The sequence below is a fragment of the Molothrus ater genome, chromosome 6, assembly GCF_012460135.2.
Source record: "Molothrus ater isolate BHLD 08-10-18 breed brown headed cowbird chromosome 6, BPBGC_Mater_1.1, whole genome shotgun sequence".
In the NCBI taxonomy this organism is placed as follows: Eukaryota; Metazoa; Chordata; class Aves; order Passeriformes; family Icteridae; genus Molothrus; species Molothrus ater.
The window spans coordinates 26148037-26175644 of record NC_050483.2 but is presented as its reverse complement, the minus strand read 5'-3'; the positions used below and the strand labels follow the sequence as shown (position 1 = coordinate 26175644).

Here is a 27608-nt window from a genome sequence, read left to right as displayed (position 1 = left end):
AGGTTTACTGTGTGAACATTCCTTGTTCCTGGAAAACAAAACTGTTTTTATCTCTGCAAAAAGCATACCAAACACTTGCTGTGAGCATCATGGATAAAGGAATGTCACAGAGACAGATTGCAGGAGTATGGAGTGAACCATGGTCCCTCCCTCATGCAAGGGCTGTCTCTAATGTGGATTGCAAATACTGTCCATGAAAATGAGAGTTTTTTTGGCCACTGGCACTGTGGGAGTGAGAGCCTCAGAGGTGCAGTCCTGATAAACAGTCTGGTTAATAGTTTTGCCCTCCAATGAGACATTATAGTAAAGCACTGTTTTAAACATGACTGACATGCCAATGCTGCCAATTTTCTGTGACCTAATGAAAAATACATTTCATCAAGATACAGCGTTGAGCTGGCACCCAGAGGAAACATGCCATGTGTGACAAAACCACCCTTCACTACATCACAAAATACTGTACCCTATGGCAAAAATTTATTCTACCAAGTTGGCTGTAATGACTGTTGGTATTATTTTGCATGGGAATGTGCAAAGGGAACCTGTGCTGACTGGTGGCAGTGTTTGATCAGTAAGCTCAAGAATGCTCAGGGAATGAGCATCTTTTTGCTCAGAGATTATGTACTGGGGAAGCAGGGAAACCAAAAGAATCCCTTTCCCCAGGAAGTTTGATCTGTTATGATCCCTTGATGATGCAATAGTCTTTGGCTGTCTTTTCTAATCCTCTTCCAGCAAGCTATGAGCTGTGCCAGTTTTAATGGCACGGGGGTCAGCAGTGTGTGGACAGGGGCAGGTGCCCTGCCCCAGCAGTGGTGCCACAGGTTGTGCCAAGGACTTTGGGGAGGGCAGAGTGAGGTCAGGGCTGAGTTTTGCTGGCAGGTTTCATTGGGTCAGACACGGGCACTTAAATGCAGCTAGTTTGCGTCCAGAGTCAGTTTGAGCTAGAAGACGGTGCAGAAGTATTCATGACTGTGGAGCTAAGCTAAGGAAAGTCATTGCTTCAGAACTCTACATCTAAACACAAAAATAATTATAACAAGCCATAGGAAAGGAGAGGGAAGGAATGACTTGAGGAGAGAACCAGCCCTGCTGGACCATGGCTGAGTAGATATAAACCACCATATGGGTGTGCTGCTCTGCATGCCTAGACCTGGGAATGTAGGGGCCTGTAGTTCAGAAAGCCTTAAACTGTTTTTTGCAATAACCAGCTTAGTCTGAGAGCAATAGTGTTCTTTTTTTTTTTTTTCTCAGTAGCTGTTTTATTGTATCTACTTACTGCCACAGATAACCTAAATTCAATTTATAAACTGTTGCTGTATCTTATTGCAGAGTATATATTTCTGTGGGCTTTGAGGTCTTGCTAAGTTGAAATTTCAGTGCTCAGGTAAGTGGGCATCCTTCTCTTGTGTTTAGTTTTAAACCTGCCATTGGCCAGTATAGGGCAAAGTGACTCAAACACAATACTTCCACCTGCTATATGGGCAAAGGTATTTTTTTCCTACTTATTTGACCACAAGATTCAGCTTCCTACCATAAGAAAATGGGAGGGGAGTAACTGGTTTTAAGAAACCCTTCAGAGGTGGGGCTCTGAGTCAGTTTATAAAATAGTTGCTCACCTGCACCTGGGACATTTGAACCATTGGTGTCTGTGGAAGCTGGGAGATGTGAGATTGCATTGCCACAGATAACACTGAACGTGTGTGCGAACACGACCAGAATGGACCAAGATGGGATTTTGTCTCAGGTAAGAAGGGTGCAGAGCAAAGCAAGGCATCTGGGATCTCAAGTGGTTGTGCTGCAAGTAGTGCAAAGATGATACTCCTTTATTGACCTACCATTGACTATAATTATTCTGTGCAGCGTGAAGGAAGTCAAGGCTTCAATATTGAAACTTTTAAAGTTACAGTAATTCACAGAAAGAAAAAGAAAACTACCTGGGGAGTAAGAGCTTGTTTACAACGGGGAGTATTTTGAATATTTAGGGGTTTTATAAATTTGAGAGACACCATATATGCAACTTTAGAAGAAGTATTAAGTAACATGGAGGTATACTTCAAGATGAAAGATTAATAACAGGGTGTGTTTATGGGAGACGGGTTTGCTGTTCCTTTAACAGCCAGGGCCAGGAGCTGCTTCCCTCCCCTTGTGTCATGAAGGGCGGGCCTTACCTGGCTGCTACGCCTCTGCTCAGGCTTAGTGGGGCAAGCACAGCCCAGGCACTGAGCATTGCAGGAAACCCCGGTCCTGCTGGGGCTCTACAGCCAGCCCTGACCATGGGCTCCCTGTCCCTGTGGCTCTGAAGTTCTCCATTCCCAAACAGGATTGCCTTTAAGAGAAATGATGGTTTTTTCAGGGATAACGTTGGCCCTTCTTGTTCCAGGAGCTAATCACTCAAACTTCTCAACAAGGAGACGGAGCTATGCAGCTGAATCCTGATGGGAAACAGTGGACTTCTCTTACAAAGGTACTGGAAAGGAGAATTTCAAAAGGAAACTGTAAAAGGGACTTTCCTGATGGGCGGAGGCTGAGTGAAGGCAGATAGGGTTCAGCATCTGCCAAACAATGTAATTAGCTACTGTAACCTATTCAGTTCCCTCCATGAGACACTGTCCCACTTATCACTTTGATCATTCTACTTACATGGTCTTGCTTCATGTTAAATTCCTAGTGTGGCTTCCTGTCCTTGGCACATGGGGAACAATGTCTGTTTAAACAAGACTGATATCTTTAAAATGATGGGTTTCAATTGGCTTTCTCTGTACGTGTCTTGCTGAAGCACAAGGACAAGTTTCCTGCCAGTGTAGAAGGCAAGAGCTGGGAAATTATGCCATTTATTCTCATAATAGTATGGCAGAATCTTAAAGTGGATTTTCAACACCTGAATTAATCCCTCTTCTGGCCTCTGGTAAAAACTAGTAGATTTCCAGGAACCTTCAGACATGAAATCTCTCTAGGAAATGAGAGGACTAGATGTGTACATGTGCTAGAAAAGATTTTTACCTTTCCTCTCTCTAGTTTGAGGCCGTTTAATAATAATAAGGAAATCTCCCTTGTTCTGTTTTGTGATGAGTAAAGTTGCTGAGCAGCAGGTGTTGTGCTCACAGTTTAAGAAACAACCAACCTTTTCTTGATTAGCTGGATGGAAAACCCAAAGATGAGAAAATACACCCTGCAATACAACTCTCTACGCTTCAGGGGTTGCAGCAGTTTCAGAGCACACCAAACACCTAAAATTTTTTAGGCAAAATTCACAAAGCTGACAGGATTTTGGTCATTTGTTATTTATAGCTCTGTGATGTCTGAGCCAAGGATCCTTGGTCATGACAGGGCACATCCACATACCTGAGTATTTTATTCAATCTGGAATGCCTTCTTGACGCATTGGGATTACCACGAAGATAATCCAGGCTTCAGGGGATCTGATCCATGAAACTGAGTTGAGCCCTTCCAGGAATTGCCTTCTCCAAAGCCAGTCACTAGCAGCATCAGTTACTGGTTCTGTAATTACTGAGCACTTTCTGTACCTGCCTCATTTCTGTGCCTTTAGGAGTTAGGTTGTAGACATGAATTCAAGTGCCCTTGGTAGTCTGATCCACAGCTACTCTTGGGACCCTTTGCAGGGGTTTGATACCCTTGATTTGCACACCCAGTGACCTGGTGTGCAGCTGCACAGCACAAATATTCTCGGTGTCTTTTCCCAGAGCAGGATACTTTGGTTACTTGAAGGCTGATTTTACTGTTTCTTCATTAGACTACTCTCTGACTGCCCCCAATCTCAACATCATTGTATTCATTAGCCCTGGCTGCCTGCATTGTAACACTCAGGTTAAACATTTGGAGAGACTTCACATGGATGTATATTCCATTAAGCCTATGAACACTGAGGCACTTCCCTTTTTGTGAATGGACATTAGTAACAGATCACATACCAAATTGTTCTGCTCAGACAGTCCAACTCAAAGTCTTGCTCTCCTTTCCTGCACTGCCTCTGTCACACTTCTTTCTCATTGGGTCTGATGAGGTTAGTGTCATGCAAATGCTGCTTCAGGGCTGGCAATGGTCTTTTATAGTCATTTTGCAATATAAGTGAATTCTTTACCTGTCCATGGCCCTGTGCTAAGTGTCTTTCAGGTCTTTTGGAACAAAATTTTCCTGTGAATTTATATTCCAGTATGTTGTGTCTTTTCCCCCCTCTCCACGACAGTAGAAATAATAAGTTATCTGGAAGGTATTTATTTGTTTATTTTATGGTAAAGGGAGAGAAGATATGAACTCAAATCTCCAATATGAGATCAGAACAGCAATGTGAGAGGCCAAGAAGTCATGCACGAGGTCAGAAACATGGTCTAATATGAAAGAGGGAAGCCGCAAGAAAAAACAGGAGTTTCTTATCAGGTGTGAAACACTGTTTACACTTCTTAGGCAAAACATTGCAAAGAAGCTCAAGATGTGAATAGTTTACATACTTCAAAACTAGAGAGAAATTTCTCACAAGAAGTCAGAGGTGACCTTAGGTCAAGAGGGCAGCTATATCCCTGTAAATTAAAAACTCATGCATAGTGAGTAGCATGGTGGAAGCACAAAGCAGCAATCTCTTTCTCAGATCTTAAAATCAAGTGCTGAATCTTAGCACTTTGTGTGGCCAGATTTTAGATAAGAAACAAATAAATGCTCTAATAAGGTAAATCCTCATATCATGTTCTAAAAGAAAAGAAGTATTTCAGTCTAGTACTTGATTTAGATGTTTTAGAGGAAAACAATGTATAGGCCATTTCATAATCAAATTGAAAATTCAACTAAAGTTCCTGAGTTGGGAGTTTATCTCTCTTTATCACTTCTGTCTTCTAAATATGCTATCTAATGTTAGCATTCATTCCTTTCTTTTGTATGTTTGTTTATTTCCCTGCAGATAGAATCCTCTCTGTGTTACTTACTGACTGTAAGAGTCATAAGAGCAAGAAATATCCACCAGGCAGATGTCTGTAAGTATCTATAGTGTTCTACAGAGGAGCTCATGGAGGTCCTCTCACTTCTGTGGGTGATTAGCTAGTCCTGCTCCAAGAAGAGGTGCTTTCTAGATTTCTTCCATGAATGGAGACAGTTCTGTTATTGGTGTCCTGGGCCCAACAGTGAACATAGAGTATGTTGCTCTTCTTTGCATCAGCCCTTGTTTTGAGCTAACTCCATTAGGTTACAGCTGTGCCTATCACGCACATTTCTCTGTGTCCCCAAAAGGAACAGTAAAAGCTCTGCAATCTGTTGAAAGCAAAAAAATATGGCAAGATCTCCCATGTTTTCCTCTGCAGTACATTTATGTGACAAACACAAAATGGTTGCATTAATTGAGTAAATACTGAAAGATGAGAAGGCTTGTCTCAAATTTAGCTTGTATTCAGTTTTCTCAATGCTAAGTAATCCAAACTTCTGTACCCTAATTCTCTGTGTGCCAGCATTCCCAGATAGAAGCCCATCAGGTGTTTTTACATTTTGTAACTCCTCTGGCTTCTGCTGGCCTGGAACCAAAATATAATAGAAGATTGTATCTTTACTTATGCAGAAATCAGGAAGCTTTTTCTTAATGTTCTGTTTGGCTAAATGAGAAGATATCACTTTTTTTCCTTAATTCTTCCTGCATTTGTCCTGGATTTTTTTATCCTTGGCTGAACTTATTGTTTGATGACATAGAAGAAGGAGAAAACCCTTCATGTTTAATGTCTTTTTTATATTTATGATCACATTTGTTTAGAGAAAAGTAATGTCACCCTTCCTTTTTCTCCATTCCTCCTACCTAAATTGTATTGTTTATGTTGGAAAAATATGTCATTTTGTATCATAGAAAACAGAACAAATACGTTGAACAAATATGTCATTTTGTATCATAGAAAACAGAACTTCATATTCTTCAATTAATTCTTTCTTCTAGAGCAAATGCTCATTTTAGATGTGTTTGTGTTTTTAATACAGTGAGCCAAACTGATTGCTACGTGATCCTGTGGCTGCCAACTGCTTCAAACGACAAATTTCAGACTAAAGCCATCAAGAATTGCAAAGATCCAGTCTGGAATGAAACCTTCTACTTCAGGATCCAGAGTCAGGTCAAGGTACTGAACTGGGACATTTCTGGTAACTGACCGAGGGAGCTACTGAGAAGTTTTATCCTTTTGCAAAGGGACATAAGCAATTTTCTCATGAGGCAAGGAAAGATGCAGAAAGATGTGAGAATAACTCATCGTTGTGATGGTTTTCCATGCCATGAAAGACTACTGTCTCTCTCAGCCATAGGTAGAATATGGCATTTGAAATGTCTGTGATTTCCTCTCATTTCACCTCATAGATGCTGACATGGACTTGATTTCCTCTCCACTTCCTTCCCTTCTTGTTCTTTTTCTTTATGTCCTCCCACTTCTCACAACAGCTGACTAAAACAGTTGTCCCCAGGATCTCCTGCTTCGAATAAAACCTGACATATTTCTAAAGTCCTTTCCTTCCTTTCCCAGAATGTGCTGGAGCTGGCACTCTATGATAAGGACGTGGTTACTCAGGATGACCACCTCTTCACAGTGTACTTTGATATAGCCAAACTTTCCCTGGGAGAGGAAGTCTTCATGCACTTCAAGTGTGATTCACAGGTGAGGTCCCGAATAAGAAACTAAATGGCTTGGCAAAATAATTTGTGTTTGTTAGCTTTTCTGTCTAAAATGTTATTTGTAAAATTTTGCCTTTTTTCTTTGTTGTGTGTCAGCTGCCTAGCCACATAAAAATAAGGTGGTTTTCACTCTGACATGGGAAAACCTCTTTACTCCTGGATCTGTAGGCACACTGAAGGGTTTGGTGTTGGCCACAGAGGCTCATAAATTTCAGGTGTATTGGCAAAGTTGTTACTTTGCTGAACCTGTCCCCATCGAGGGTCAAGGAGGGTGTCCATGCCAGTAGGTGATGCTTTTGTCATAACCTATTCCTTAGCCTAGTAATTAGGAAGTAAAAGCTCTGTGATCAGAACTAAATGCCAAGCCAGACTAGTTGCTAATTATGGAATGTGGCACGGGTGTTTAAATAAAGTCTAAGTCATGCCACCCAGTTTGGCAGCAAGAAATAATCCAGTCTTGAATGTCCAGGGAGACTGAAATTGTACATCCCATCTCCCAGTATGTTCTGTCTATCATTCGCCTTTTCCAATTCCCTTCCAGTTTCTTGTGCATCTCATATGTCCCTCAGTTGAGGAATTACCTTATGTACACACACCCAAGCTCCACACTGCACTTCTTTGTCTTAAAATGCCTTATTTGACAATTTTGTTCCTTGCAAAATACCAAAGGAGCAGTGTGTGGACTTCACTAAGCTCTGGTGAAATTAAAACTTTGGCTAGTTGTAACCCAGCTGATCACTTTGAGTGGTTACAGGTGCCATATCCAAGCCTTTTTTTTTTCTGTTTGCACAGCTACACCAGTTAGAGCTCATACTCTTCAAGCCTTTGTAAACTTTTTTGTCCTATATTATTAACTTCTTGGTGTCTTTAATTCAGTGGGTAATTTGAGCAACAAAGTAGCGTACAGCATGATCTCACTTTGCTGTTCATCATCCCTTGTGTCTCCACTTTTTTTTTCCTCTTGACTGTGCCCTCTTTCCCCTGAGGATTATACTCTTTTCACCACTTCACAGACCAGGCCTTCATTTACCTCTGTCCCAAAGCCCTCAACTTGTTGCCCGACAAAGAGATTTTCCTCTTCCACAACTGCTTGGCATGTCACCATTTCTCTTCCTGACACCAGAAGGCTTTGGCTCTCCCCTTCAGTATGTCCCCTTTCCTTTTGCTGGCAGACTCAGAATGAGACATCTCTTCCTAGGTCTGTGCCATAGGCCCCAGCAGAAGCAGGCAAGTCAAACAAATTCTGTGTTAAAAACTGCTATGACAGCCATCCACAAGCTTCCTACCAGTAGAGAATCTTGAGGCTAAAGACACACAGATGTGAGGTGGTGTGTGCCTCTGTTTTGAATGCTCTGCTGGTCACAAGCAGTGCATGCATACCCAGATTGTGAGAATGAGTTCTTGCATTATGAAAATTGCCAGTAAACTAGTACCAAAATCATTTTCCTTTCTTTATTTTCCAGCGACAAGAGGAGTTGGAGGTGGGATTTGCCTTGGATAATATGTAAGTAAACATGAAAGGCAACATTATCTGGAAAAAAAAAAGAAACAGCAATTCAGAGGCATGAAATAATTTAGTCTAATTGTTCAGAGTGCATCATTCCCAAGGAATCTGTGCTATGAGCTGTGTCGACAAATGGGTGAATGCCAGGATGACCTCCCATGAACTTCAGGCAAACAGGGAGAACACCCTAAAACCTTTTCTTTGTCTAATGTAGTGAACATTATTGAAGACCAGAATGTTGCTGGTTTGTTATGCGTTTGTGTTTGAGATCAGTGAGAGGGTCCAGCTCCCTTTGAAACACAGCATGGAATAATACACTGGATTTCTGATCCAGTACCTTTATTGTTCCATTGTCCAACAAAGCATGATTTAAAAAAAAAAAAAAAAAAAGTGGATTCCCTGAAACCATCCTTGGCCTTAGCTTGGGACTCAGCACAAAATCGCTACATGGTTTGGCCTCAGAGCACCTTTGGCATTTTTTTTTGCTGAGCTCCAGGACCAGATGAGCCAGTAGGATGACAATTGTGCCTTGACATAGTAGAGTGAGGAAACTTGTACAACAAGTCTCCTGGGACTTTTCTTTCAAATCCAATATGCAGGTAAAAATATGCAAGAGGAAAATCAGGAGAAGGGTGGGGCTCATGAACTATACTGTAATTTTAATGAGTTATTGTAAATGCATTTGTGTTTCTGTTTCCTAGTTCAGGCCCTCCTGAAACCATCATTACTAATGGAGTGCTAGTGGTAAGTGTTGTATTTCATCATCTTTCTTCTCCTGTTGCCACACTTAATTTCACTTGACTCATGGTCATCAGGACAACATACTCCTTGACTGAGACAGCCAACACTGAAACATTGCCATTTTCCACTTCAGCATGACACATCCTTGTGGATGACACCTCTGGAGATGCTGTGGCTGGAACAGCATGGAATCCCCCATGCCAGCACCCATTCAGGGTTACAAAGGAAACACATGGTTTAGGTCTGAGACAGCAGTGCAGCAGTGAATTCTTCCTTAGACATCACTCCTCCCAAATTCCCATATTGCTGAAGGGAGAGGGTTTGTCCTGTCCCATGCACATATAATTCCCCACATTCAAAACTGTGCTTTTTACACAGGGACTTCCCATCCCTGACATTTTTTCATTTATTATCTTTGCTTGCACATGAATTGTGTTTAAAACAATCCTTACATCCCTGGGATCCTGAAAGTACTGTTTTTCACTTTGTCCTCATCTTCTCCCTTCTGCAAGCCCTGTTCATCCACACTGCACTCCTGCCTTTCCCTGGTTGTGTCCTGTTTAGACTAGGAAACAGAATGTCATATGGGAAAATTCCCTGCCATGATGTATTTTACTGCTCACATCTTACAGTCTCGCAAAATCTGCTGCTTAGAAGTTCAGGTGGTTGAGAAGAAAAAGAAGAAAAAAGAGAAGAAATCAAGTAAGGTTATTTCTCCCTCAGCTATTTTTAACTGATGTGCTAATATTATGAGCACAATTGGATTAATGTAAGAATTAAAAAGCCCCAACAAATCCAAAACATGAGAAGAGCCTTGTGATAGACTCTGTATGAATTTTTGTTACCAGTTTTGATGAGAAAACTAATCTGTGTCTGCTTTTGTGTCATTTCCTTAGAAAAAGAATTCTCCTTTAAAGTGCAAGGCTCTTATGAAGGCACCCAGGACATTGTGCTGGGGTCAAATCTGCTCTTCAGCTCCTCCTGTCCTGCCAAATTCCACTATGCCAGATACAAGCAGCCAATGCTGGATGTTACACTACCAGGGAAGAAAGGACCTCCCTCCTCAGTATGTTACAACTGAGCTTTAAAAAACATAATAATGGCATGTAAAATAGTAGACACCATAAATAGACACCATTAATTTGCATTGTGGGCAGAGAGCTGACATTCCTTACAATATAAACCTGGGTTTATTTGTATTTTTTCAGCACTCATGTGTGTATGATACAAGCTCTCCAAATGTGGAACTTCATTCCATTCCAAGTGGAAAAAACATGATCTTAGCAGAGGTGAGTGCCTGCTTTTTTACTGGGAGAGGCTGAGAAACCTGGATATGGAAATCTGCATCCCCTGATGATTACCATGGTACTTTCTAACAATGAAAGCCTGCAGACAAAATACCACAGCCTAACAGTGATGGGTCTTTCAGCAATCAGGCCAGGTGGTACCTTGTTCTGTTTGAATAGAGGTGGGGCATCTTGCTACTCCATCCATACTTCACGTGAATGTTGAAGTTCTGCTCTTCCCCTTCTCACACACCAGTGGGGCACCTGAACTGACTGAGGCAGCGTCAGACTGTCACACTCCTGCTGATGCTGACGATGCTTTACAAAACACTTTGAGATTCATGGTTTTAAAAATCCATGTAGAATAAAAGGCATCATGGCTGTTGTGGAGTATAAGCCACAGAAAGAGGGGAACAAATACTGCTGTGTAGAATCATAGTCCTGGCTGGCTGCCTAAGAGGTACTGTTAGTAGAGATGGGTAAGGTGTACATTATCATGACTCTGTAAACAGCAGTTATCCTCAGATGTTACATTTACTGCACAACATTAAAAATTATTGAACAGCTTCCCTTTCAGTAAAACACTGCAGTCAATTTGCATAGGCTGCTGGATTATTTGAGCTCCTGATTATTCAGAGCACCTGATTTATACCCACATTGCTAGGATAGCACAAGACAAAATTCTTCCTCAGGCTGCAGGGAGGAAGCAGGTTGTCAGCACTCATTGTTCACATTCTTGCTTTCCAGGATAAAAGATACGGTTTATATGCGAAGGCAGAAGACTGGTAAGAGACTTGGCCACTCTTGGAGGTTAACTTTTACTAAGCTGAACTCACCTCACCCTAGGCTCTTTACTGGGGAGGAGGCACAGCTGGACTGTAGGTGGTGTGACCAGGTGATATGGCATTCACATGAGCTGGAAGCAACTGCATGTAGTATAGTGTAATACATCTAGATAACCCATACTGAGACATGGATAATGAAAAAATATGCATAAAATAGAAAAAATAATATTACAAGTCAATTATGCCACCCAGTGTTATGGTCAGCACAGTCTTTTACCTTTAACACTGGGCTAGAGCGCAGCCTATCACATGGCATTGTTGATTATGAAGTAGGAAAAATTTCTCCCTAATTCAAGAAAGTATGAGAAGTTTTTCCTATAGCTCTCAGTTCACTAAAATATGAGAGAATCCAGACAGCAGGTATCTCAGAAATTAGCTGCAGAAATATCTTTCCTTATGTTTTATTTTGATAGCTGCTTAGAAATTTATCAGTCCTTTTTTCTATCCTTCTTTCATGCAGCATTGTATACTTGCTTGGGAGTGTAGGAAAGGGACCTCCTGTAAATGTAGTATTTTGTGGACCAGGTTAATTTCTTTGCATTGGAAACTCCTAGTTTGTCTACCAACACTAAAATGGAATATTTTTTTTACCTAATCTCTGCTTCAGCCCAGACCACCTTGATGTGCGTTTAGGATTTGACCTCTGCATACAGGAACAAGACTTTCTCTGCAAAAGGAAGAATTATGTTATTCCTGCTCTGAAGAAGGTTCTGCAGCTGGAACAGGATCTGCTGGACCATGAGGTCTGTAGGGAAAACATTTAAAACATATCACCAGTGCTTAGCAGTGGGAACTTAATGGCATAATACAACCTCTTTTTCTTCACGGTTAAAAGTTTTTCTGATCTTTCCTCATCTTAAAACTTATATATACACCTCCAATACTGCCCTATACCTCTAAATTCACTCTGCTGTTTGTGTCCTTTGCAGTTGCTATCCTGAGTTTAACCCTTTTCCTGCTACACCTTTCCTAGAAATCAGACCAGATATTCCTTATATAGGAATGGCTTCTTCCTCACTCTTTACTATTGTTATCCTTATTGATAGTCCCTCCTTTCTTCAGCCTGTGATTTTTCTTTTTAATTCCTGTTGTTTTAACTGATTTTTTTTCTCTCTTACTGTCTCTTTTGGTTTGAATTAATGCATTTTTATTTGTTTCATGCCAAACATCTCTGTTGAACACATTGGAGACAAGTGTCAGATTTCTAATGGTCATTGCTTCTATTCTTGTTCTCCTTTATAAAATAAATGGTAGGTTATATTTCAGTAAAATTAATTTAGAAAGGAGTCTGTGGCTGGGCACAGGTGGTGGTGCCAGGCTTTATGTATCACTCTGCGGTCAGGTGCAGCCTGCTGTGTGACGCCCGCCCTTTCTGTCCCTGTGTTGCACAGAGCCCGGTGGTGGCCATCATGACCACGGGAGGAGGGATGAGATCCTTGACCGCACTCTATGGCAGCCTCAGGGGGCTCAAGAAGCTCAATATCTTGGACTGTGCCACCTACCTGACTGGCTTGTCTGGTACCACATGGTGAGTGGCACTGGGCAGCCCGTGGCTGGAGTCTCCCTCATGACACCAAAGTGCCGAAGGAGGCTGGGGCTCATGTACAGTAGTTTACCTATAACAACTTCTCAGCGGTCCTACTTCTTGATCTTCTTCCAAAATTGACAGAATAAAGTCTTTTCTTGGGGGAAAGTCACATAATTTGCAACTATATGAAAACAAGCGTTTTTCTAAGAATGGTCTATAGAAAATTGTTCAAGCTGTTCTGAAAGGAGTAATGACTGTGACTTCAAAGGGAGCATGACAGTTTCATAGGGAATTGAAGAAAGGAAGCATTAATCAAGAACTTAAACCCGAAACATTAAATGTAGCTATTGCCTACCTCAAGCCTTGGTGTGCTTTTTATCCCTCTTCAACATGTATTTCTCTTCCTAGGACCATGTCAAACTTGTACAGAGATGCTGACTGGTCACGAAAGGATCTCGACAAGCAAATCAGTGAGGCTCGAAAACATATGACAAAATGCAAAATAAATTCCTTCTCCTTGGAACATTTGAAGTATTACAAAAAGCAGCTGTGCCAGCGGAAAAGAGAGGGCCGCAAAACATCTTTTATAGATCTCTGGGGGCTTGTCCTGGAATCTTTTTTGCATGATGGGGTACAGTATATCACAAAGCAGCATTTACTGTGGCTTACCATTTTCTGAAGATTTATTTCTAGAGAAGATTTTTTTCTGTTGGCTCTGAGAAAAGCAGTTTATGAGACTGTGCAAGCAAATATGCAGCCATTTCCAAAACTTTGGTGCCAGACTTGTAGATACTCATCCATGGTGGAAATCAGCATTCTTGCTTGTGAAATTTTGAATATGTTTTTCTGAGAAAATTCCAAGACTAACATTCAGTTAAATGAAATAGTATTACTGAAATAGTAGTACAGTTTAGAATTTTTTTCAAATTCTGCAAATTACTTGTTTAGAAATAACAAAATTGCAGATATTGGCATACCGGTCAGAGGTGTTAACAAAAGGACCTGCAGAGTTTTGAAAGGTGTGAGGTCTTCCATAAAGCTGCAGCACAATGCAATAACATGTTTTATATCAAAAGTATTGCTTTCTGCTCTTTATTATTCCTTTCCATTTTTATCTTAATCTATCATCAAATAATCTGGTATCAGATTGGATGGGTGCAGCTCTTTCAGTAGCAGAATGTCTATGGGAATTTTGAAATTTATGGAACATTTCAGAAGATAAGCCAAGCACACATCATACATTAGAGGCAGGAATTTTTCTGCCCTGCAAGCTTAGATGCAGAGAATATTGCCATGCTAATTTTTGTCTCAGTGTAACCGTATTTCTGGAATCACAGAAAGACAACCACAGACTCTCTGATCAGCAACGGGCCATTGATCATGGTCAGAACCCACTTCCTATCTACACTGCAGTCAATGTCAAGAACAACTACAGCACTCTGGATTTCAAAGGTAATTATGAGACTTCTTGGAGTCATTTATCTTTATATTTAAGGTGGTAAATCATGGAACAGTCTTTTTAGACAGCCTAAAAACGCCCTCTTATTTGAAGACCAGAATCTCAGCTGATGTGTATTCATATAATACCCTTGTGGTCAGGTAAAAGTTTGACTGTCTATGCAACAGACTCAAAAATATTCCAAAGTCTTTCCACATTCATGAGTCTTCAGTTGTAGCATGCTTATAACTCATTGCTATTGGTCCGAAATATTAGACTCAAAAAATATTTTGAGGGCCGTAATAAAACATTGTTCTCTCTTCTCTGGGTTCTTTTTTACAGAATGGGTGGAGTTCACCCCATATGAGGTAGGATTGCAAAAATATGGAATTTTTGTTCGCACCGAGGATTTTGGCAGTGAGTTCTTCATGGGACGATTGATGAAGAAGGTCCCTGAATCCAGGATCTGCTTCTTGGAAGGTAAGCTATTAAAAACAACAAGTTATTTTATTGCTTGTTTGTTTGGGGGTTTTGTTTTGGTTTTTTTTTTTGGTTGTTTTTTTTTTTTTTAATGTGAGCTATATAAACTACACTCTAATAGGTGGAGGACTAAGACGGCAGTTTCGCCAGAGAGGATAAATATATTTTTGCCAAATTAATACTTACTATAATGGATTCAGTTTACAGTAAAGAAGAAAATTCAGAGGGACAATCAGTTATTTACAGTAGTTATTTACACTATTAACCTAGTTTTGAATTAAAATATAGTATGGCTTCCAGTACAACAATAAAATTGAGGTCCCTGTGAATCTATGGTTCAGCCCATGCTACCCCAGAAGGGTGAACTTCTGAGCCTATTGCCTGTCTCACAGGTGGTCAGTATTTGGCATGTTCCCTATAAACATTTTACATTAGCCTTTATGCTGATTCTCTGCATCAGAGGGTGTTTGAGTGTGCCAGGCCCTCCAGCTCCAGAGGAGCAGGCCACATGTCCCTGGCTCCAGTCCACAGTGCCTGGGCAAGGCTGGGGGAAAACAACACAGCCATCCTCAAAACATTTTTGCTGTTGGCTGCAGCAGAATATGGCTATGTGTTCTCCTGACAAATAGACAAGCTGTCAGCTTGTGACTGACTTCACAAGCAAACTTCTCTTTGACTGGCCACTTGACTGAGCAGAAGGAGACACTGTACTATTTTACCTCAGTCTGTGCTGGATTGTCCCACATTTGCACTCCCTGAATGAAGAAACAGTGAGAACTTGTGCCCTAATGGATAACCAAAGAAATTGCTATTCAAGCTCAAAAATTCATGGTCAAATCTGATCCATATATATACACAACCCTTGGTGTGTTAACAGGCTTATTCTCAAAAAGGGAATCCTACAAAAGCAGAGGCTGTAAGATTGTGTTGTAGTTATGCCCTTACCAATATAATTTCACATCAAATCTCTTGGATTGCAAACTTTCATTCATTCTTTTTGTACAAGCTTCATGATACTTGAGAGTTTTTCCTAAAAATAAAAATTCCATATTAATTCACAAAGATCTCCATTAATTCACAAAGATCTCCACAAAGATCTTTTTGTCTAACATTGACAAAAAACTGGATATCAAAAATAAGGTCCAAAACCCAGCAGCCAAATAAAAATGACACACCATGCTTTTAAAACAAAATGACAAAAAACAAACTTCACAAGTTTCATCAAAACAGTTTTAGATTCATGATATCTGAATGTTTGAATTAGAAAGCTGTTTTCTTTCACAGGCATGTGGAGTAGTTTATTTTCATTCAATGTGTTATATATCTGGAATTTGTCCCATTCATCAGAAGATTTCTGGCACAGGTGGACCCGGGACCATATTGACAATATAGGTAAACAGCTATACTTCTTTTTCACTGTGTACTTATTGTTAAATGGACTTATATGTCTCATATAACTCAAAGTACAAATAAATAATTTAATTGCAAAGTACAAATAAATAATTTAAAAATCTCCAGTCTTGTGATCTATCAGGGGTCAACACTGATGCTGGTAGATGATTAAAATGTTAAGAAATAATAATATTGATCTGTAAATTATTAATAAAGCAAAATGATTTTGACTGCTTCAACTGGGAGCCACAGTAATACGAAGAAGCTCAATACATGTCCTTTTCCAAAGCCTGTTCCACAAATATGTGTATGTCTGGAGCGGACTTTTATTGCTGCTTGACTCTGTATCTTGGGGGTTTTTATCCAAGCCCAGACTGTGTAAGGAAGTGGTATTTGTCTAGTGAGAGTAGCTTCTCATTTTCTGTTTTGTTTGGTCACCTATGCTTGTTGGTCCTTTAAAAAAGAGAGAGCATCAGGGTTTATTACTTAGCTTGACTTCTTGAGGGCTGTCCCTGCTCTGGGCAGGTGGACTTTACCAGTTTTTCCCCGCAGAGGAGGAGCCAGCACTGCCCATGCAGCCCCAGGAGCTGCAGACACGGCTGTCCACGCCGCCTGGGCCCCTGGGCAGCGCCCTGCGCGCCGCTCTCACTGACCGCGTCTGCCTCGCCCAGGAGCACAACTTCCTCAGGGGCCTCCAGATCCACAACCACTACCTGGAGAACACCCACTTCTGCAGGTGGAAAGGTAAGACCTGTGGGCCTGGGGAGAGAATAAAGCAGCTGAACAAAACAATCCCCCAAATTTGACATTACTGGGGTTGGAGGCTGATTCTGCCCCAGGTTTGGGCAGAACCTCTGTTAGATCAATCTGTGATTGATCATGCTGCAGGACCTAGTGGTGTTGATTTACATGTCAGTGGTTTGCTGGTGGCCCTCAACTCTGGAGGCTGGGCCACCAGGTCCTTCCTCTCTTCCAAGACACACTCGGTGGGGAGGCACAGTAAACCCCCTCCATGAATGTTGTTACTATAGGTCCAAAACTGCATGTGACTGGAGCTGAGAGGGCAGAGCAGAAGGGATATGGCAAATCTCCCTTCCCCAAGGACTGTAACCAGTTAAGGCTCTGTGGACATTGTGCAAGGGTGGAAAAACAGGCTAGCAAGTTTTGCACTTACAGCAAGAATATTTTTTTCTTTCAGATACTGTGTTAGACACATTTCCCAACCAGCTGACACAATCAGATGAATTCCTGTCTCTGGTAGATACTGGATTTTTCATCAATACAAGTATCATGCCACTTTTAAAACCAGAGAGGAAGGTGGACGTCATCCTGCATTTAAATTACAGTGCAGGATCCCAGATACAGGTGAGAGTAATTGAAACAGTCTTTATGTCTTCTTCAATATGTGTATACCTATAATTTTTACCACTTAGGTGCTTTTTATATTGGTCCTACTAAAAGTCTTAACCTTTAGCATTTTTAGCTTAATGATGAAGGGCAAAGCATCTTTTATAGGCTGCACGTAGTTTCATTTGTTTTTCTTGTAGATAAACTGTATTTTGCTAAGACTCAGGAAAACATTTAAAAAATCACAAAAAAAACTTCTGTCCAGTGTCACAGTGCTTTTGATTAGGGGTTAAGAGCTTTTGCACAAGCAACTTAGAAAATGTCTACTTTGTTACTGGACTCCAGGAAATCCTGAGCCTTAAAATCCTATTTGAAGTCTTAGTATTGCTCTGTTCCAGGCTTTGGACCAGACCTGCAAGTACTGCTCTGAGCAGGGAATCGTTTTTCCCAGGGTGGACTTGAGTGAAGAAGACAGGAAAAAGCTGAAGGAGTGTTACCTCTTTGATGGTGCTGAGACTCCAGGAGCACCAGTACTGCTATTTTTCCCGCTAGTTAATGATACCTTCCAAAAATACAAAGCACCAGGCAAGTACTCAGACATATTAAAAAGAAGTTTTACATCATGGACAGCCTATTAAAAGGAGTATATTTAACACTCCAGCTCTTGAACTTCACTGTTGACTCTTTTCAGTACATCAAACATTTCTGTTGCTTAATTTTTTTAACCATGTGAGATTTGATGCAAGGGCTGTGGTGTTTCCATCCCTAAGCTAGTTATCTTGCAGGTAATTATCTTTCAGGTAACTTTGATGTTTCTACTAATGTGTACTTCCTTAGATACATACTGTAGGTACCTTCAGGTACAGGTAAGAACTAGGCTGCAGAACCATGTAAGAATAATCACCCTTTTTTCTCCCCTCATCCTGTGAAGCCACTCTGGTATGCACTTGAGCCAGGGACTGAGCTGCTAATTTGAATAAGAATTATTTGGTTTTTTAAAAAATTAAAGCCAAACAAGTAATTTACGCTGTGAACTCTCTCTGTGGAGAGACACCTCCTTTCATTCCTCTGTTAAGAGTTTGCTTGCTTATCACCAGGGTGATTTCTCTCAGCAGTGATTTCTCACCCCTTCCTCATAGGTCAGAAGCGCTCAGAGTCAGAGATGGAAGATGGCAAAGTTGATCTCTACGGCTGCTGTTCCCCATATTCAACATACTCTCTTCAGTACACTGAGAAGGCGTACGACTGCCTGGTTCAGCTGGGTGAATACAACATCCTCAACAATGAGGACCTCATTTTACAGGCCTTGCACACAGCAGTGGCACGGAAAAGGCAGATGAAGAAATAATGTCAGACAAGACAGGGTACTTTTAAGTCCCTTAACCTGCTGGGAGACTGAAGGTCTCTTACTATTAGCCAGCAGGCTTCAAAGCATTCCTGCTCAATTCCACTAAATGGTAATCTCAGGCGAACAAAAAAGACTGAAGAAAAACTTTTTCTCCAAAGAATTTCACTGCAGAAATCTGCTGCAATTCAGTTACAATAATGGAGTATGAATCGTTGTATGGTACAGAGGATGGGGAGCCACAAAGAAGAAGTTGTTAAAATGATAATAAACATGGTGCTCATTGCCCTGAGAAAGAGCTTTAAGTGTTTAAGCCTGACATCTTCAGGGCAGACCACATTAAAAGCATATTTTATTAACTTGGCTTGTGTTTTGTATTTGCAAGGTGGTCCTGAGACAAGCAGCAACCTTTGGGACAGGTTTGTGACTGGGATCATGGCACATTGCATGCTTAGAGAAAAGCACATGCAGTCTGGAGAGTAGCACTGTGGAAAGGGACCTGGGGGTCTGTGGCAAGTTGGATATGAGCCAGCAGTGCCCTGGCAGCCACGAGGGCCAAGCTTGTCCTGGCGTGCATCAGGCCCAGCATCACCAGGCGGACAAGGGAGGGGATTGTCTCTGCTCTGCACAGGGGTGGCCTCACCTCTAGTCCCTGGTGTGGTTTTGGATGCTACAATGTGACAAGAAAGATATAAAGCTATGAAAGAGTGTCCAAACAAGGGCACTGAAACCATGAAAAGCCTTGAGGGGAAGCCCATGAGGGGTGACTGAGGTGACTTGGTCTGTTCAGCCTGGAGAAGAGGAGGCTGAGGGGAGACTTCATTGCAGTCTGCAATGTCAATTGCAGACTTGTTGGTTTGTCAGGTTTTGGGTTGGTGTTTTGGATGGTTATATGTTTTTCTGTGGGTTGTGGACTTTTGGGTTTTGAGGTTTTTTTGCTGTAGTGCTTTTAGAAGGTTACTTCTAAAGGTTAAACTTAGATTGAGTTTCTCATAGTACATAACAGTAGACTATCTACAATTTGTTGCTTACTGAAACCACCTGTGGTAACACTTAAATTCCTTGGGATGCAGAAGATACAGACTAGAATATGAAATGCTGTGCTTGACACATCCCAGGCTGTCAGTGCACACTGCTGGCCCATACTGAGCCTGCCACTGACCAGCACCCCCAGGTCCCTGTTCTGCAGGGCTGCTCTCCAGCCACTCCTGTCCCTATTTATACTTGTCTCTGGAGTATCTTGTGTCTTCCTGTATTGGGTTTACATGGCAGTGTTGGTAGCAGGGTGGGCTGCTGCTGGGGTGGTCTCTGTGGCTGCCAGGTGCGTTTCAAGGCTAATGTGGAGGATTTTATCTTTGCTTTCCAAACAAGTAGATAAAGATATTCACACTGTGCTTGGCTGAGTTGTGTTACTCTGAAGCTTTAATCAGCATCATCAGTCTGGCAGAGGCAGCAGGACACAGTGTTTCTGCAATGACAGGCCAGCCAAGGACAATAGTGCTCTGTGCAGCTCTCAGTTCTAGAATACAGAGGAGAAGAAGTGTCAATGACAGGGAGGGGTGCCTGTGAAATGCTTGCCTTGTTCCTACAAGGGAGCTCTCTGGACATAATCATGCTTTTATTTCTGTACTGCTGAAAAGTTGTAGCTTTAATAGTGTGGTTTGACCAGGGTAAATTCTTGGAAGATATTTTTTTGTAGATTATAAACAGGTTTTTGCCTCTCAGCAATTCTTTACTTTGCACCTATCCTTCCAGAATTAAAGTCTGAGAATTGGTGTTGTTGTAGTGAGGCTGGACTGATTTTCTCATGACCAGTTCACTTTCTTTGCAAGGTAGGTGTGCACATCTCAGGTGATGGTTCTTGTAGCTACAAGCAGGGCAGATGCAATTTCCTTACAGGTATCACCAATGCTTCCAGCTCCAGCCATTCCCAAGCTAGTGGGGAGCTGGGTATATCGTATGTGGCTCTGTGCTTGCCTTTTCTTTTAGGATGCCCATCAAATGGATAGGCTTTTTGAATCCACTGTGGTCATTTAAAAAAATGTCTCATTTTAGACATTTTCTGATAGGCCTTACTCAAGATTCAACAAGTTTAAGGGATGCTTTTTACACCTTTTGCATGTGAAACCTGAAGAGGAAGTTCAGCAGGGAGTGCAATAAATAAGTCTGGAAGGTCCTAAGAGAGGTGAAGAATGCTTGCAAAGTTGTTGGATGTAAAGCTAAACCTGGAGAGATACCTAGCTTGACTGCATCCTTTGTCTTTGCAATCCTTGTTTGCAAGTACATAATAAGTCTTTAGCAGAATGTCAGGGGACAGCTTTCTGGGCTTTCCCACTTTTGCTTGCTAAATGGTCCTACCAGCTTGCACTTCTTTGATAAGTCCATTTTATAACACTGTACAGAGCTATTCAATTGTGTAACTCTGATTAATTACTATTAGGCTGTGGAAGAACAAGTAAAATAACAAATGAGCTTTTTAATACTAGATTATCAATCTGATTTCTTTCCATGGCTTATAAAAGCCAGAAGTACCATCAGGTCATGTTGTTAGACTTGATAGATGTCAGACTGCTTCCTGCCATGCAGTTACTGAAATGTCAGTCTTGATTATCTGTGGCTGACCAAAGTCTATCTTGAAGAAAAATTATCCTCTTCTATTATAGATATCAGGAATGGTGAAGTCAGCACATTTTGTGGAGCTATGTTGTGGTCAGTGATCATCTTCCAGCAATGGGTATGCACCTTGTTTCTAGCCTCATTTATTTTGGTCAGAGCCCAGATATTAGCACATTACATCTTCTCCTAGTACCTTAAAAGCTATTGCATAACCACTGTTTCTTTATTAGGATCAATTTTATAAAATATTTTACATCACAGCCTTCTTTTTGTCAAACCAGTAGATGTAACCCTTCAAATTCTGATTATAAACCCCCCCTTTATCTGACGTATCCAGCTCTTTCTCTTCTCTTGCACTCACTCCAATTCTTCATTGTCCGCTATCAAATGCAGACTCCAGTACCCTTCCCATTACTGCTACACACTGAGACATTAACATTGCTTTGTTATTCTTATATTCTTACATATAAAGGAGTTCCCAGTTTCTATACATAGAATCCAGTTGTCCTCATTTGCTATTAAAGGTTTCTCACCAGTTGTTTGTCTTCCATGAGCTGGTTAGTTAGTTTTTTCCACACTCCAGTCTTCCCTTTTGTATGGGGGAGGAAATTAAAACATACATTTGGCAGCTCTTTAATCATAACTCACACTCCAGTGCATTAAATTTTACCATGGTTAATCAGGCCAGTCTATCAAGCAGATCAGATAATTCTTTGATTTCCCTGTCCTTAGTATTACTCCCTTGATCTTTGTTCTTCTGCAAATCTGGCGAGTCAGGGTGCCTCGTTTACTTCCAAAGCACTCATGAGAATGTTCAATAGAGTTTGAGACTGGAAAACTCTTAAAAATTCCTCAAAAGAAAACTTTACAGTGATATTTATCACTGAGGACTACTTCTGAAATCAGTTAGAAAAAATATTCTCTACCTTCCTAATACAGACTTTCTTTTCAGTCTTTGCATTAAAAGATCTTACTATCTTTGCACAATAAACTTTAAAAAATGTGATATTCAGGATAGAACAAAATCTGTTTCTTCATATTGAAAAACACTATTTCCTACTGACTGGCTACCAGAGATAGATCAGAGCTTACCAAAACTGCTCATCACCTTACAGGGAACCTCTAGCTAATGCTAACCTCAGAAAGATCTCTTTTCATGCAGTTACCTTTCATTGCCATTTTGCTATGCCATGCACATTTCTGGGAGGACATCCTGTAATTACTTTGACATCCTTTGCAACCTTGGTGCACGCTGGTCACTTAAAGGCAGCTTCAGTAACCCGCCTTGCAAGATCAATGCATCCATAGGACAGCACATGTTTTGGTCTTACAGTGGTACCACCTCTATAACATACCTAAAATAAGGAAATTAAAGAATTTCTGTGCATAGTCCAAATGTAAGTAAGACTTTTACAAAGTTTAAAAAAGAAAGAAAATGAAAAACAAAATTAAAAGAAAAAGAAAGGCACAGTTATATCCCTTTGTTAATATCAACTTCCACCAGCTTTCCTATCCTTTTTCCCTGTTCTTTTATTTCACAGCTACATGGTTCTTAAGCACTTTACTGAACCATATGGGTAGGCATTCAGTTCACATGCAAGGGAGTTAGGTCTCTTCCTTCTGCCTTCATGCAAAGTGTTTCAGACATAATCTTTTACTCCAAATATTCCCCAGTGTTTTTATACACACATATATATGGAATTTGATTGGGTGGAACCATTTGCTGTCCAGACAGTAAATTGTACTAGTTAATGACTGTCCTAAGGCCAACTAATTACACATCAACAATCTTTTTTTGGCAAAACACTCCCTTGTGTGGTGGAGCACAGTTTTCAGTGTATAATCGCTTTGTATGCTAAAAGTTATATATATATTATAAACATTAACAAATGCTGTACAAAATGTATGAAGCATAAAAGTCATGAATGTATGCAACTTGAAACCAATTCTTCATTTAACACAGGTATTTCGCTACTTTTAAAAATTGGCACAATATTCACATCTTTTCTGTAGTTCTGCAGTATACCAAGAATTAAAATAGCTGAAGCATAGATAGTAAAGAATCCTAGACAATGTTTTAAAAACTAATTGGTAAGAATGATCTCTGTTCTGTCTTATTACATGTTGTTTGACTATGTGATCATTTTCATTATTCATTAATGAAACATGTAGTGTCATCTTTTTGAACATAGAATACAAGTGTTTTATTATCATTCCTGATTTAGTTGCATAATTAGTAATTATTTTGCTTTTTATATGAAGTAATAAGTCCAAAACTTTGATAGCATTTTGCTTTCTCTTCATAAACATTTCCTTTTTATTTGCACATATGAGTTTATTATTGTCTTGGATTGGTAGAAACGCAGCAAATAATTAATTTTCCCTTCATGTTGTATCTGTGCAATGTGATCTAACTGAGTAGGTTTTAGTTGTTACATCACACAGGGTCAAAATATCAAACACATGTGAGAGTTAATGCAAGAGCTGTTTAGACAGGTTTCCACATGCTTTAGTAACGTGTGGCTCCCTTACATTTATTGTAATGGCTATTCAGCAATGTTCACCACTAAGAATTTGTTCTTCTTTAATCTGTTTTCTTGACCTGACCTAGGAGTCATGCTTGACTTTGATGTCTGTGAGTTTTAGCACAGTATAATGTTGCAATGGTGATCTAATTTCACATGTAATAGGATGTACTTACAAAGTTGCCTATCTTGATCTCCCGGAGAATGTTTCTTTCCTTACGCATTTCTGAAACACTTCCTTAAGATGTTTTGCAATGGTTTCTTTAAAGTTGTTCCATACAGAGCTGTCGACATAGTTTAATCTTTGTGATCAGCCCTTTTGTGAGTAAGTGGCCACACTAGATTCCTACAGGTTTGTATTTTATTCAGATGGAGCATGTGGAATGATGGTGAGACTCTTTTGCTTACCAGTCCCAAATTCTCCCATACTTGGCTCCAGAGACAACTGTGAAGCCATGTGGAGTCCCCAGGAAATGGCACTTTTTTGTTAATGCCGATGTGAAGTCATGTATTGTAGCATCACGGAGACCCCATCCCAGGGGCAGCTGGCATGAGGCACGGTGATAGCTCAGATGGAACAAGGGGCAGCTTTGACTCCCAACGGAGCCTGGGTTTGTTAAGCACTGCTTACATGACCTACCAGGTGCCCTGGAAAGGCTATCATTCCATCTTCCCAGTGACAACATGTTGTATATGGGGCAAGATTGGCTGCCATGCGCATGAGTTCAGATTGCTCAATGAATGAACAGCACACAAGGGAGATACTGGATGTGAGAGCTTCTGCAACAGCCAGGCCTTTCTCATACAAGGAAGGGACACAAGGAATTTCAGCACTGCAAGATGAGCTGGAGTGAGTACATCACCTAACCCTGTGCTTCCTTTTCCTCTTCAGCCAGCAAATGGGGTGGGAAATGCCCACAGTGGCTGGCAGCCTTTCTTCCTCTGGGTATGCCTTCCCTAAGGATGTCCTCTTCCCATAGCTTGTGTTTTCTTACCAGGGCTCTCACACTGGGGACATCTGCATCAGATGTGAGCTGTGGTCTCATAATGCACCATTCTATTATCTTTTGTAACATGGAAAATGACAGAAAAATTAGGAATTTCATCATACCAAATCATGAGGCATTGCCATGCTGAGAAAAGCAGTCTCCTGATGTGTGCTGAAGCATGCTGGCTATACATCTCTTGGCTGGAAAGGCAATGCACTCAGAAAGGTGCTGTGGCCGCTTTTACAGAGGAGGTAAAAGAGAGCCTGCTTAACAATGGGAAAGGCTTGGAGGAATGGCCAGAATCAGGACCGAACCTGTCACTGCATTGGGGTTCCCTTGATCTTGCCTGGGACTCTCAAACACTTCTCATGGGAAATGGCCTTTTTCTCTCTATAGTCAGGAAATGCGCTCTGGTGACCAACAGATTTATGTATCAACTAGCTTTTTTGTAATGTACTTTATCCCTTGGAGCTAACTGCAATGAACACTGGAAATTTAAAGCTGGTGTTAGCCTATGATGTCACATATGTTAGACAAGGATAGTAAACTCAAAGGAATACCTCTCCAGCACTTGCTGATTTTATTAAGATAGCAAGAGACCATTAACCCACTACAGCTGAAAAGGTTTAGAGGCCAGTTATTTCTGGATAAGTTGCTTTAGCAGTCCCAATGTCTAGAACTAGAATACTCGTGGCAGGGTGTGCCTTACAAATAAAGACTAATTTAAGAAATTGATATATAAGCTCCATAATAAAGAGGTATTGCATTTTTGCATATGCACAGGTCTTCTATGAGTCAAATCAGAAGAGAGATTATGTTCTGTGAAAGAATAAACAGACCAAATAACTCTGCAAATATGAGGTACTATCACTATTTGTCCAGGACATTAAGTACTTCTGGGAGAGTTTCTGAAATATTTTCTGAATACACATTTTTTCTGAGTCTGAGTAAAGTTAGCGTATGTGTAAGAACAAATATCTAAACTATTTGTCATGGGGAGGAGCATAGAGACCTTTTAAAATCAAGTTAATATTTTAAGTTAATAGAAGCACTCCTTTTTCTGCTGATTTTACCTTATGGTCCAAATTTTCTCAAGCCATTTCCCTTTTTCTATTCTAATGCCTTCATGATTTAGTGGTGTTAAAGTAACACCACTAGACTCAGTGACGTTAAAGTAACAGTTAGTCTCAATGTTCTTAGAGGTTTTTTCCAACCTGAAAGATTCTATTAATCTATATTTGAATTACAGATAAATATGTTTATGTATACCTTTCTCATTATGACATATATATTTATCTTGTTCAAATAAAGACCATATGAGTAACCAGAAGCAGCTATGTGAATCAGGCACAGTCTCACAGTCATTGCCATATTAAAGCCTGATTCTTGTGAACGACATTCAGCATTGCTCTTGTGGGGATTGTTATGATCTGGACTTGATAATTTTTGCTTTTGTTCAGATGGACGACAATGTGATAATACTTTCAATGCCTGAAGCATCATACTGATGCACATTAGCTCCATTCACCTGTTCCCTGAACAGAACATGGATGTTTCTAGTAAAGATAGTAATCAGGAATAAACCAGAAGGGATTTCAGTGAAGCTCCCTTTCCTCTATGTTCAGAAAGGTGGTCTGAAAAATCTGAGAGGAAAATGTGCTGAAGCACCTGATGTCAAAAGCCCATGGTATAGGGGTGAGACATAATGAAGAGTCTGTAGGCTGCAGAGAAGCTGTAAAGGATGGGAAAGAGTCTGAAGAGAGCAATCGTGAAGAATGATTGACTAAAGTGGAAAGAAAACACAAAATCTATCTGATTTTTTATTTGTCCTTAGCAGTCACTTTAATAAATCTTTTAATAATTAAATTGGATCCAACCCATGTCTTTGAGCATTAATATTGAATTCCTAACTCAGTTGTAGTTGTAGTTTTAGAATGTGTTTATCGTGGTCTTAAGACACCATCAGACTAGTTAGGGGAAAAGAAATCATTGCAGAAAAAAACTTTAAATTAAATTCGTTTCAAGGCAGGGCAGCTTTGGGTGAACTGTGTCTCACCACTAGCTCATCAGCTGGCAGATAGACCCCCAAATTGCCGTAAGTGTTGTATCTTGGGATGGCCCAGCAAAGTTTCTCTGTTCTTTGAGCAGCACTAAATGTATCATTTGACAACCGGGGCTCTGCCCCACGAGTCAGTAGTGCATTTCCCCAGAGAGTTGTTGCAGCCCTCCCGTGTCAGTCTTTCCCTCTGAGATTTCCCATCTATCCCAAACTTGTCTCAGAGGCTTATAAAGTTGCTGCTGAACTCCTGCAGATTGCAGCCTGGAATTTCACAGAAAACCCTGCTTGATATTACTCCCTTAACGCTCCAGGACATGAGCTACTGCTGCACAGCCTGTGCTTTATGGATAACAGTCCCAAGTCAGGCTGCCTGTTTCACCACCATGGGGGCCTTTGGTGATCCTTAACCTGAGTATGGCTGGAAGTTTGTACTGGTACTAGCCATATTGAATTTTGCATTCTCTGCCACCTTGGTAATCACAAAACTTCTTCTTTGGGGATACCAGAGAGGATTTTCATTTATAATGGAGCTTTTGCCCAAGGGTGTTTTGCAGCTTCACATTGCAACAGGGTGAATCATGTGCTAACAACAAAACCAGGCTCCTCAATGTCAGGTTCCCTTAGCATCAGTAACTTTGGAAACAAGTGACTGAAGAGGACATGCTGATTACCCAGGGTGGGATTCATCTTAGCTACCTTCAGACGTTCAGAAGTTAGATGTCAAGTGTGGTCTCGACATAAAGGCTTCTCCAGAACAATCCAGTGTGGAGGTGTTTAGTCACTACTTGCAGTTGCCATGGTTTTTTTTCATCGACTCAATATAGAGAAAACACAAATAACTTCTACTATGAGTTTAACTTTCAGATG

The 27608-nt window shown here is 40.7% G+C and overlaps 1 protein-coding gene and 1 pseudogene across 1 annotated transcript; both read left to right on the top strand.

The window, feature by feature from the left end:
• The first annotated feature begins 2386 nt into the window (after positions 1–2386).
• Positions 2387–18555, top strand: LOC118687471 (cytosolic phospholipase A2 epsilon-like). Its single transcript, XM_036384462.1, has 20 exons — positions 2387–2464; positions 4910–4982; positions 5965–6101; positions 6498–6629; positions 8110–8150; positions 8852–8894; positions 9524–9593; positions 9788–9957; positions 10100–10180; positions 10925–10962; positions 11630–11765; positions 12414–12550; positions 12959–13181; positions 13888–14002; positions 14331–14468; positions 15753–15860; positions 16413–16604; positions 17059–17225; positions 17606–17792; positions 18347–18555. The coding sequence occupies exons 1-20, from the start codon at positions 2420–2422 to the stop codon at positions 18553–18555; spliced, it is 2442 nt and encodes an 813-aa protein (XP_036240355.1). The 5' UTR covers positions 2387–2419.
• A 5822-nt stretch (positions 18556–24377) lies between these two features.
• Positions 24378–27608, top strand: part of LOC118687330 (cytosolic phospholipase A2 epsilon-like) — a 36781-nt pseudogene continuing 33550 nt past the window's right edge.